Source organism: Ziziphus jujuba, chromosome 10 (genome assembly GCF_031755915.1).
Source record: "Ziziphus jujuba cultivar Dongzao chromosome 10, ASM3175591v1".
NCBI classification, from domain to species: Eukaryota; Viridiplantae; Streptophyta; class Magnoliopsida; order Rosales; family Rhamnaceae; genus Ziziphus; species Ziziphus jujuba.
Window position 1 is genome coordinate 22,478,532 of NC_083388.1, and position 13,283 is coordinate 22,491,814.

General features: G+C 31.7%; 1 protein-coding gene across 3 annotated transcripts; it reads right to left on the reverse strand.

Moving 5' to 3' along the window:
• Window positions 1-207: 207 nt before the first annotated feature.
• On the reverse strand, window positions 208-6,019 carry LOC107412031 (sugar transporter ERD6-like 5). 3 transcript variants are annotated; one of them, XM_060812356.1, is made up of 19 exons: window positions 5,700-6,019; window positions 5,391-5,453; window positions 5,024-5,113; window positions 4,853-4,912; window positions 4,531-4,596; window positions 4,383-4,448; window positions 4,231-4,306; window positions 3,997-4,061; window positions 3,684-3,776; window positions 3,440-3,520; window positions 3,268-3,352; window positions 3,134-3,177; window positions 2,994-3,056; window positions 2,846-2,905; window positions 2,703-2,756; window positions 2,143-2,202; window positions 1,922-2,036; window positions 1,683-1,829; window positions 208-617 (listed from the first exon to the last, which is right to left on the reverse strand). In XM_060812356.1, the coding sequence occupies exons 1-18, from the start codon at window positions 5,916-5,918 to the stop codon at window positions 1,684-1,686; spliced, it is 1,506 nt and encodes a 501-aa protein (XP_060668339.1). In that variant the 5' UTR covers window positions 5,919-6,019; the 3' UTR covers window positions 208-617; window position 1,683. The 3 variants fall into 3 exon arrangements, with proteins under 3 accessions (XP_060668339.1, XP_060668338.1, XP_048324903.1); XM_060812355.1 differs by having other exon boundaries at window positions 1,664-1,829; XM_048468946.1 differs by having other exon boundaries at window positions 1,678-1,829; window positions 5,700-6,018.
• Window positions 6,020-13,283: the final 7,264 nt, after the last annotated feature.

The window sequence follows — 13,283 nt, forward strand, 5'->3', positions numbered from 1 at the left end:
GTGTTTGCAATCAGATAAAATTTTTTGTGGAAATATCTTCTTTTTTTTTTTTTTTTTTTTTTTTTAATTTTAATTTTTTATTGTTATTAAAAAAAGGCAAACCCAACAACCTACAACAACATATCACGGGAAGAAACCTTCTCATAGAGTCTAAAGAAACAAAATGACTAGTAACCTTTGTAGCTTCTTCAAATACATGGACACCAATTCACCAAAAATAAATAATAATAATAATATATATATATACATGGACATCGACACTGTGATTATAACTGATGCTAGCTATATCATCCACAACACAATTACACTTACGGAAAACATGCTTAATAACAAACTCAGGATTTTGGTTGAGCACATCCTTACAATTAATTTTCCACAACTCCAAAATAAGGATGATTAATCAACAAACCTTCTTTAATCCACTTAACCACAACAGCAGAGTCTAGCTGCATCAAGGTTTTAACTATTGTTTCCTTTATTGCTAGGAGAATTTCAAACATGGGATGCTAAAATTCATATCTGCACAATATATAAATACATACATGCACAATATATCCTTCCAATTAATTAGTACTAATCTTCCATGTTCATGAGCAACCAGCTTGCTCCAATTTAACCTGAAAGTCCAAAAATATAAATGTTATTAATTTATATACATTGAAAATTTTACTATGTTTTTTACTGATGGAAAATTGTAATATATAATAAATATATAGACCCCCTAGCACTACCGCGTGTGTACGTATATGTATAAATATAGAACGCCATACATATAGAACACTATTATATAGAACAAATCATGCACGAAATTTAAATTAGCTTCAACAAGCAAATGAACCACTTAAGAGAGATAAATTAAAAAGACCTATATGAACCAAATTTAAATATAAACATATATATGACATATATATAAAGAAGTTTTTTCCAAGTCATTTTCAAAGTCATTAATTTAGATATATATTGGCGGTACGTTAATTAATGTTGTTTCCCATCGTTGTCCATATGAAGCCAAATGAAGGAACAAAGAAAAAAACATGGCCAAATACAATTACGAATGCACTCGTGTTGTAAAGTTTACACCACTCACTGTCTTGGACAAAAAGATACATACAAGGACAAGACTGGCTTCTAATATATAAGAAGTGGTGGATAGGATGATCATGATTTATGATCCAAACGAGAGTATTTGTTATGGTGGTTGCTCCAAACCATGTATAGAAAATGACTGACAGTGAAACTTCAATGGAAGTTTGCCCAAGGATGTTGATGAACATGGTAAAAGAGTCATGTGGGTAGGTATTTTTTGATAGGGAATAAGGGTAGTTATACAGCATCAAGAACTCCTAAGATGGCCTAATTTGTATTGGAAAAGAAAAGTAGACGTTTTCATCACAGAGCCACACAAATAGCAGTATTCTAAATGATTGCCCAAACTACTGTCTTTCCCTACAGTTTCATATGAAGGCTGTTCAACTGGTAGAAGTTCAACCTGATTGAACAACATCCCAAGCCATCACGAGTCATGATCAATCCAATAAAAAGTGTCAATGAGGGCAAATAATTATGGTTTTAGACTAGTTGTTCATATAACCACAATCAAGTCTTAAGAATTCAGGTTGTTTCTACAGGCAGCACAACATAGTTATCAGTAAGAAATTCATACTGAATGGAACTGACATTGCCTTATGGAATGCCAGATTCATCTTTTTCCCGAAAAGGATTCATTGAGGCTTGTATTTCTTCTAGTGTCCGTCCTTTAGTCTCTGGTACCAACTTGGCGATGAACAGAACAGTTATGCCACATATGCTTGAGAATAGCAAAAATGTTCCTAAAGAACATGGGGAAAAAAAATGGTGATATAGAATGTTGCTTTTTGACCACTCCAGATGTATAAGAAAGAAATAGTTAATGCAGCATTACCTGCTGAGCTCCAATCCATTAAGAAGTTGAAAGCAAATGAGACAATCCAAGAACCTAACCAGCTGACGAGTGCCACCAGGCTTCCTGCTGAGCCCTTCATGTTTATAGGGAATATCTGTGATACAGAACCACATTCTTCGGTGAAGCTGTATTTTCTTGTGAATTAACTGAATTTTCCTTAATGGCCAATTTATATTTCTTGTCTGATAAAATTTACCTACCTCTGACATTATAACCCAAGGAATGCCTCCCATACCCAATGAGAATGATCCTGTAAAAACCTGCTTGTAAAACTCAAGTTGGTCAGCACATACTTTGGTTCATCTTTGTCACCAAGTAAAAAACAATTTGAACTGTGTTAAAACCAGTATGTCAACTGGATCAACTGCATCACGATTCGAGAGGAAGCAACAAAAGATAAGCAAACTAATGTCTAAGACTAATAAAATAAAAATCTTGATTGGGGTTATGAATTTGATAGTGACTATAATTCTGTACTACTTATTTTGACAGAAAATGCCACACTTATTTCAGAAGGTAAAAAACCTTTACGTATACTACTAGAGGATGCAACTGTTAAAGGTACTTGTTTCTAGTTCTAAATGAGCTTCTATTTAGGAAGTTTATATAGGATAAAATATTGATTTTGAGTAAGCAAATAAAAAACAAGGTTTTATGAACTCATATGTGTACAGAGGTCATAAATAATTTGACCGATTCTAAAATTTGTTAAGCAGAAAGTTTGAAGATCAGCCCATATATTTGGGTTGATTTGCATTACCAGTATGCCAACAAGCGCCAGAATGGGAGTGGCCTCTTTCCATTGTTGAAGGTCCTGCACATAGTAAATTTTATTCTCTATAAAAGTGATTTTGATAATACAATAAAGAAAAAAGGGAGAATAATTTCTTTCTAGAAAGAAACCTGGAAGATGTATGATATCCCCACAAGAAGGCAACCTAGGCATGTTCCAGCAGAAGAAACCTGCAGCATTAGCAGATGTAACTATTAGCGTTGGATTTTCATTCAACCGATCACAGTCTTTCAACAGTTTTTTTTTCTCCCTTCTTACCAGCAGAAGTGGCCGCCGTCCAGATTTGTCCATCAAAAGCACACCCAATGCTGTCATTGGGACCTGCAGAAGACTAATTACATTGAGCAGGAAGAAACAAGCAGAAGTCACATTTGAATTGTAAGAAGAGAATCAAGAACCTGAACAACGACCATTGCTATACTACCAACACTGCCTGAAAAACCTGTGTTAAACCAGAGATTCTTTAATCACCATCTTGGTTACTTTATTTTCGGTGAAATTGTGAAAATTAAAAAAAATAGCATTGAGTTACCAGCTGAAATAAATATAGCACTTGCATAGAAGGCAATGGCATTAACTCCTCCAAATTGTTGCAACACCATCAAGCCAATTCCAACCTGACACAACTCTATGTTATTACAAAAGAGTCAAAGAAGCCTTAGAAATGAAAAAGGATTCATTTATGATTAACTAGGACATCTCACAATTAGTGAACGAGCATATCTCCATTGGAATAACTCGATAATGCTAGCTTCTGACAGCTTTTGAAGAGCTTCTGTGTAATCCTTTATGAACATAAAAACATATGTTAATCCTTTTATCCATGATAATACATTAACATAGAACAGCTACAGAAAATTCATCTACCATAAGATTTAAAGCAGAATTATCCATCTTAATTTTAAGTGCAAAACCAACTCTAATCTTAATTTTAAGTGCAAAACTTACTCTAATTTCAGCAGCTTCTTGAGAAATATCAGTTTTCTTTCCCCTAAGGTGCTGCAAAGCAGCTTCGCTCTCCTTTTCTCGACCAACCTTTGCCTGCAAAAGGTCTTATCATTAAATTTTATCAGAGAATAAATCACTTACTTCTCCATATCATCTCAAAAAGGAAAAGCGACAAATATTTGTTAAACTAATATGTAGCCGACAGGTAATTAGCAAGAGCAAAAGTAAAACAGCATCATTTTTAATCATCCTTATCGAGTGGATCATCCAAAACACTTTAACATGTTAGAGTAGGAATTTATATATGACTCACCAACCATCTGGGAGACTCTGGAATGAAGAACAGGCCTAGGAGCTGTAGTAGACAAGGGATTGTTCCTGAAGGATAGACAAAGAGAAACAACTGTTCAGGAATCCCTTCTTTTCTTCCTCAAAGGTGGCATTTTGTGAAAGTGTAAATTAATTCTAGATAAATCATGCTAAGACTTTACCAACTAACTGCGCCTTATAGCTTAAACTAAGAAATTACAAAGGCAGATGAAATTACCAAGCAAAGCCAGAACCCGCCAGTTCACAAAAGCCCCAAAAAGATATGTCATTGACACGCCACAACATATCATCAACTGTATATTGATGGTAAGTAGCTTCTCAGGTGATCGTGTTAATTGATATCCAAATTCAGGATGTTTATGCTTTTACCTGATGAGCTGCTGTAAATCCTCCTCGAAGATTCTTGGGTGTTATTTCTGCTATGTATACAGGTACCTAATTGGCAATTGGAACACAAATATTTTCATCTGCACATCGCTAACAGCTGGAAGTAAATGACTATATTCAGATAACTTACCACATAGGAAAGAAGCCCCATCCCACATCCTACCAAAAGTCTTCCAAGGTTGAGCCACCAATAAACCTTTCAACCATAACTAAACACTTACAATAGGAACAGAACACCAACAACAAAGGTGTTTATTTTATTCTGAACATCTCTTTTAAAGTGAAAATCTATGATGTGTAAGCTTATCCTTGAAAGTTGCACGAGACAAAAGTTGGACATAAACATTACACCCTGTGGAGTCGATTGCAAACTTCTACATATTGTACCAGATATAGAAAACAAAATCATTGAAATGGTAGAAAACCAGAGAGACGGAGAGAAGATGTAAAACCTTTGAGAAAATTATGGCAAGCCATCCTAAAATACAGATTATCTCGGAAATGCCCATTGTCTGTCACACAGAACAAACAAATTGGAATAAATTTGAAGAGTTTTGATTTGATTCAGATTGAAAATCTTAGCATACATAGAGAAACAAGAACAGGGCAATAGAAAAACTTACACCTCTTCTTCCTAGGTAATCTGCTATTTTGCCACTTACTATAGCACCTACCATTGCTCCAATCGTCAATATTGAACCAAATAGCGAATACTGCATGTGAGATAAAATTATCAAAGGTATGGACTATGGCAAAGAAAAGAAATATATATATATATATATATATAATTTTGGTAAAATGAATTCTACTTTTACATGTCTTTATTGCAACATTAACATTTGAGGCAATTAGACAGCTCAAACAGTATAGATACAGCAATTCACGTACTGTGTGTCCAAAAACTAAATTCTTTTTGCTATGCGTAATTGTATATAAACCTGAAATTATGAAAACAAAAGTGAAAAGAGAAGGAAAAAGGTATATACAAACCTCAGCCACAGTGAGGCCCAGGTCAGCACTAATTCCAGATTGAGCAGGTGAGGAATATCCAATCTGCAAATCAATATCATAAACCGGTCCTTCAATATCCAATAGTGGGTCAATCCTACTGCTAGAACTATCTTAAAGAATCAGACCAGTTTCTAAATGCCCTTTTCACAGGAAACCCATATATAATTACATCATATTTAGGAGAAAATCCACCGACCCACTAATTGCAAATTTGCAACATACATACGGCAATCAGAAAAAGAAAACTAGAATTATAAACTAAAAAAACAAAAACAGAAAAATACTTACAGCGGAACCAAAAACATAGGATCCACACACAGCAACCAAGGAGGTGAAGACAACCATAGTTGTAGCTGATGAAGAAGAAGATCCATTTTCATTTGTACCAGCTCTGTCTCTGCTGCTGATACTACATTCCACAGCACCAGAAGACCCATCACTACGTTTAACAGGCAGCAGAGGATCATTTAATAACCCTCCTCCTTTTTCTATGCTTTCTCTGCCCATCTTTTTCTTTACAAACCAGGTCTCTGAAAATGGAAGTCGAAGGTGAAACACTGTGGAGTGTGAAAAAAAAACAGAAAACGATAAACACAAAAAATAAAAAGAAAAAAAGGAGAGAGATAGAGACTTGGGTGTGGTATAGAATGTGAAGGTAAGTTTGTCGTTTTTCTCTTGAATTTTCAGACTCTTTTTTAATTTCTTTCGAGTTCCATGTCATCTCTGACAATTCTTTGTCAACCTTGGTCTGGTAATAGTAAATTAACCACGTCCATGCCATGTCACTCTCTCTTTATTGCCCGTTAAAATTCCTTCTTTGGTAATTGGCACAGTGAGTTTTCTCATTCGTTATACCATGCCTATTTGGTAATTATCAATTGGCTTTACTGGTTTTTTTTTTTTTTTTTTTTTTTTTTTTTTTTTTAAGTTTTCAAAATTAAAATTCTAATTCGGAAATGGTGATGGTCACCCATTAAATTTCCATTAACAATAGAATTTTTCTGAATAATAATAAAATGAAATAAAATAAAACAATAGCATTTTTCTACACTAAAATGGACTTTTGAAATTTCCATGGATCCTTCAGTTTGCGTTTATTTGTGTACGGAAAGTTGATGGAAAACAGAAAATTTGAAAACATTTCAATATTATTTAGTAAAAAACATGTCAAATTATTCTAATCTAATTTATTTGGCAGCTGTGTTAGTGACACGTTAAATTTTTAGATGTATACTTATTATTTTTTTTCCTTAAAAAGATTTTGTAATTTGATGTTACTATATATATATATATATAGATATATATATATATATATATATTTGGTTGTGGCATCAATTGTAAAAGTCAATTTGCTCAAGAAAGAAATCATCTTCTAATAATAATAATAATAATAAGGTTATTAGTTTATTTTTCTTTCTTACAATCATGGTTGGCAGATCTTAGTAGGTTAATATATTTGGCCTAGCTCATGTAAGAGGAAATAATGAAGGAAAAAAAACCATCAAACATCAATATATTCCTCTTCCAAGTTCTCGATTAATCAAAAGTAAGTTTTGTTCTTGTCATTGGTTTGAATTGCAAATACGATTTGAAGGTTCGGTTGCAAATTGAGGGAGTTGAGATTTTGAGGATGGGAAGATTTCACTCTAGAGGATAGACTAGTATTTTAATTATTTTCAAAGAAAGGTTTATTTTTCTTCAGTTGGGCCAAGCAAAGGGTATTAGGCCAAATTGTCATATTCCTATTATTGGCAAGGACAAAAAAATAAAAAATTATGAAAAAAAAAAAAACCATGGTAGCAGAAGAAAAAACTTGAGGATATGGTATATAAGTTACACAGATTTGCATATGACGTAGCATATATAGTTATATTTATATATATATATATATATATATGATCCCATTTATATTTGAAGGGTCTATTTTATGTAAAATCTATTTGTCAGATAAACAGGCATCAAGTTACTATTATAAAACTACTATATAAAATGGCAATTTCTCTTTTCTAACACGAGGGGAGTGTATCTTCATTAAATATATGCATGTCGTCTCATATCCACACAGATTATGTATTAATATTTACAAAAATCTGATAAAACTGCAAACATACTCTCTTATTGGTGTTTTTGATTTCATAAGTGAAAAGCATAAAATGAATCATAAAGTCTAAAATGAAATTATCTGTTGCATACTTACATATGCTTCTTCAAAAGCATGCGAAAAAGATTACAATTTATAAGAAGATCCATATAAGGTAGAATTAGGATTTTTTTTATAGCAAACTAATTAACAGTGCATTTTGATCAATGCTAGTCATAAATAATAATAAAAAATACATAATTTGTCCATAATCAAGCTTTTACAATTAAATTAAGCTACAATGTACAATTACCTCTGCACGAGGATGCATTTGGAGTACTTTGGTTTTCAGTAGCTGGGCACACTCAATGAAGATTCTTCAGATTGATTACCAAATTTATCTTCATACTTACAACCCCAAAACCCCCAATGTTTTCTGCCTCTCCAAGTACTTGAATCCAAAGGCCCAATGTATATTTTCTCCACTGACACAGCATACTCCAGTAAACGGAACAAAACCTCAACTTCATATTGGCACCACCCAGCAAAATCATCCAACTTCACCACCTTAAGGTAATGACTTGAATGGTTCTGATTCACCTCCACTTCCTTAGGTATATGTGTATCCACCCACTGTCAAAACCATATTCAAATAAATATCACTTACACATTTTTTCTATTTATATATATATATATATATACACATACATATAAAATTATCTCATCATTAAAAATATAGAATTAATACCTTTAAAGCATTATCTTTAGTGGGATGTGCTAAAACTTTGTCATCCTGCCACATGAACATAACAGATTCACTCATTATTTTTCTCAACATATAATCTAAGATAAATTCGGTTGAACAAAGATTTATTATAAGTTAGCAACAAAACTAAAATGTTTTTTGGGATTTTAGATTAAAAATAAATAAATAAATAAATTTCTGGTGGATTGGCATGGCACACCCGGAATGAGAAAGTACTCAAGAGAGGAGCTACTTTTAGAATATCCTGCAAACGGTCATGAACTGGTATTTTGGAACGCTGATCCATTATCAATTCAAAATGCTCGAGCTTGCTAAACACAAGAAATTAAGGAAACTTAGCCGTAATCACATCCGTGCAGACCTAATTAACCAAAGTAAAACAAAAACACAAAAAACACGAAGTAACTTTATATTGTTCCAACCAAATTAAAATACATAAACATAAAAGCTAAAATTGTAAGCTACCTACCAAATTAATACAACAACCGGAATTTATTAATAGAATAAATAAAATTTATTAACTATCAATGTTCAAATTTTTATTTTAAAAAAATAAATTTTTATGTTTTTATATTTTTATACCGCAATAAAATCAAATTGAATTAAACTCAAATTTTTCATAAATTTAAGTCTAAATAAGTTATTTCAAAATCATTTTGAAATCATTATTTCAAAGCTTAAGGTTGAAATGCTCCCACTTAGAGTTAGATGCCCCAACGAACTTAAATTGTGAATTATGTGTATATCTTAAAAAACACTTTAATTTGAAGTCGAAGTCCTTTCCTTTTTTTTTTTTTTTTTTTTTTTTGTTTGTTTGTTTGTTTGTTTCCATCATGTGAAAGCAGCTCACTAGCTTAAACCTAAACTGCCATTCGATATCCCCCAACGTAGAGTTGAAGTCCCCCTCAATTTCCAGTTCAGCTCCCCCCGTGTCCTAGTTGGGGACCTCAACTTCTGATCTGGTTGGGGTCCTTACAAGCGACATTTGTTGTCTCTAGAAAAAAAAAAAAAATATATATATATATATATATATATACACACACACACACATATGATGTTTATGATAAATATCAATGCCGACTTAACTCCCTAGAAGAATCTAGAGTTATCTTGTTTTCTCTTTAAAAATGGAGAACAACCAGTGCCTTGGAAGTGGTGAGAAAAATATCTATAATTAAATATTTCTAGAAGTATCTACAACCTACTTTCTCTTCTATAAATAGGTGATGATATATGAGTTAGGTGTCATGTTCAATAGCAATAGAAAAAGAGAGAGTGCTATACGTGTGAGTGTGAGTGTGTGTCCTTTGAGTGAGAAGAGTGTGAAAAGGTGTTTTGTGTCCTAGTGTAAGTCAAAAATCAAGTGAGTGTGAGTGTGTTAGTGTGTGTTGCTCATTTGTGTGAGTGAGTGTGTTGCTCTCTTTATACGTGAGAGTGTACCAATTGTTTTATATTAATAAAAATCAATTTTCTTGGTTTCTCCTTTAGTCCTCTGTCTCCAACAGTTTAATAGTCGGGAGGCCCCAACTTGATGTCCTTTTCTTTTTCTCGCTTTTTTGTTGTTGTTGTTGTTGTTTTTTTTTTTTTTTTTAAATAATTTATTAAATTTACCTCAGAGGATCTCATTGTCATTTGTGATGGTGGTTGCTTTCTCGATAGAGAGTCTTCTGTGGTTCATGCTCACATTTTTTTGTCGGTGGTCCGAATTCATGGTGGTGGCGGCCATCATATTATCAGTCTCTTCCCCGTTCTTGATTTGCCAATTACAACGTTTTTTGGTTTGTGCCACGGGTTTGATACTCTTCTTTATTGAGGGGTTCCAGATGGGTTTTAATTGTAAACACGATTTGAAGGGTGGATAGCAAATTGAGGGAGTTGAGACGTCGAGATATGGAAAGATGGGGGAGTTAAAACAGGTCGAGAGATGGAGAGATAAAGAGAAAATTGAATGCCTATTTGCTCTGTCCATCTAAAAAAAAAATTTCTACATCAAGTGGACAGACAGCGTTTTGAAATTTTTTTATCAAATAATGCTGTATAAGATATCTATTAAGATAAAGTGGTAATAAAAAAAGTAAATAAAAGTGGTGCAACAGTGCTGTATAAGATATCTATTAAGATGAAATGGTAATTAAAAAAAAAAATGGTGTAATATATTCTTTATTTGTGGAAGATCTGTTAGAACATTTTCAATGGTTCTATTCATTTGAGCTTATATGATAAAAAATTTGAAGACTGTTCGTGTTTAAATGGTATAACATCTATTAATAAATAATATTTATTTAAAATTCTTTTCCAATACTATCTTTTTAGAATTTTAAATGGAATGAGTTGATATATTGAGAGAGAAATGAGAGGAGAGAGAAGAGAGAAAATTTAGGAGAGAAAAAGAGATTGGATTTATAACTTAGAGCATCTCCAATAGTTTTTTTTATTGGAATTTATGTGACATTGATTTTGAAAAGTATTTATGCTTATATGGCATATAATATTTTAGACAATTTCTCTCTAATAAATTCTGTCTAAAATGTCCTGAAATGCTAATGTGTAATTTTTCATTTTAAAATTATATCTAATTAAAAATACCAAAAACTCACGCATAAGTTATTTTTCTTTTAACAAAAATCAATAAAAATAAATAAAATACTGACTTAATCTGTCTAATAGAGCGTTCAAAAGTAGATAGTGTCATTCACATCTTCTATTTCTTTTGTTACCACATCAGCTTGACAGAACTGATGCACAAAACCATTGGAGAAGATTTTTTAAAACTTTATCTGTTTATCTGATGTGGTAAATGATTTTTAAATAAACAGAATCAATGTACATAGTCATTGAAGATGTTTTTACACTATCAGCTTTTCCCTAAATGGACATTTTTTATTTTTTTTTAATGCCACCTCAGCCAAAAGTTTTGCATGATACCAATATCTTTTTTTAAATAATATCTATCGATTTGATGTGACAAAGTTTCTTTACATAGACATATCCAGTGGATAAATCATTGGAGATGCTCTTAAATAGTATAAGTTATAAGTTCAATTTTTTTTCTATCTTCTTTCCTCATCAATTCACAATTTATTCTCTCTCCTCCCTCCTTTCAATTGCTCTTCCAACATGCCAATTCATATTATTTAAAATTCTAAATATAATCCATTAGATAAATAATTTAAATAGATATTATTTATTAATAGACAGTATGTTATCTAAACTTTAACACATTTCAAATTCTTTACCATGCAAACTTTAATAGACTAGATCATTGAAAATGTATTTCATTTTAAAGAGGATGAACAAAATTTTAATTGTTTTCAAAAAATGGTTTGCTTTTCAGTTTCTTCAATTGAACCAAGCAAAGGATATCATGATAAGTTATCATTTCTGTTATTGGCAAAGACTAAAAACGGCCATAGAAACAGAAGGAAGAAAAAAAAAAAAAAAACACTCAAAGAATGTAGAATTCACTTCAAGTATATAAGTCATACAAATTTACATATGATATAGTATGTATGTTCCATTAAAATTTGCACATGTAAAGGTCATAAGATTCCATTTTATGTAAAATCTATTTGTAATATAATAGGTTGGCATCAAGATATGCAATACTTATGCATTTTGTTTTTTTTCAAAGGTTTCTAAGATTAAGGTGTGCACTTTGCTTTGGAACCTTTATTGTGATTAGCATTTGCTACTGCAGAAGAAACCAATTTTAAAATGAGAGAACATGCTCGATAGGGCATGAGTTCGAGTATCAGAAGTGTTTCTTCATAAGAACGTCCATGAATTTGATCAATTACTCTTCACACTTTGTGAGCAGACATATCTATAAATTCACCTATAGCGTATTCTTCTATATATCGGTCCGTCTTTTTCTTCTTTCTCATAAAGTTTACCTCTCGCTAATGAACAATAAGTATCTATATTCACTTTTTGTATTTATTAAAAAATTATCAACGATGAGGTCTATTATCATTTTTTGCATATCCTCGGAAACTTAGAGTAGGTGAAAATTCTCCCAATTTATGTCCTACCATACGATCTATTATATAAATTGGCAAATGCTCGTTTCCATTATGGATAGCAATAGTATGCCCGATCACTGTAAAGGAATATGATATTCTATATTCACAACTTGGCTTAAACAAGAGAAATAAACAAACATCAAATTATTCATATATATTCACGATATGTTCCTTATGGTAACTGGGTTCATGAATTATGGTCATCAAATAGTATGAGCTGCAAGGTACATTCGTCAAAGTTTCATGATTACCTTATCCCACGCAAATCGTTTACCCGTAACTATTTAATATCCTTATGAAAAATTAGTCACCAACGAAACGCATCACCGTGGAGAGTTTCCACGGTCGAATCCATTTTGAGTTTGATAAATGTGTTGCTTGTGAAGTATGTGTTCATGTGTATCTTATAGATCTACCCATCGTCGATTGGAAATTGAAATATGATATTCGCAAGCAATGGTTGCTTAATTACAGTATTGATTTTGAAATTTGTATATTTTGTGGTAACCGTACTTTTTTCCTTTTTTCCTTTTTTTATTTTTTTATTTTTCATTTCAATTCATAAGTGAAAGGTTATGGACTAGAATTCTAATCCTATCCATCCATTACAAAATACCTAAATACTGCCTACTATTCAGCAGTTATAAAAAGATTTCTCGTATTTTTGAATACTGGAAATTCAAATTTGAGATATATAATCAATTTAGATACGTATGTAAGAGACTTTAGCTAGCATTAAGAAATATTTTAGATAAATAAATAATACATAAATAGGTTAAAAAAAAAAAGCATCACGTACGTTACAAATCTTGTATATGTTATATATATATATATATATTCTTTTTGAAAAATAATATTTGCATCAGTGATGATTGTTACTATCTTGTATATCAGTACATCTCACGTATATATATAAGTAAAAATAGTTTATATAGCAATAGATCCTATGAATATATAAAAGTCACATAAATATTGGATCATTACCATGTAAAAAAGTGATAATC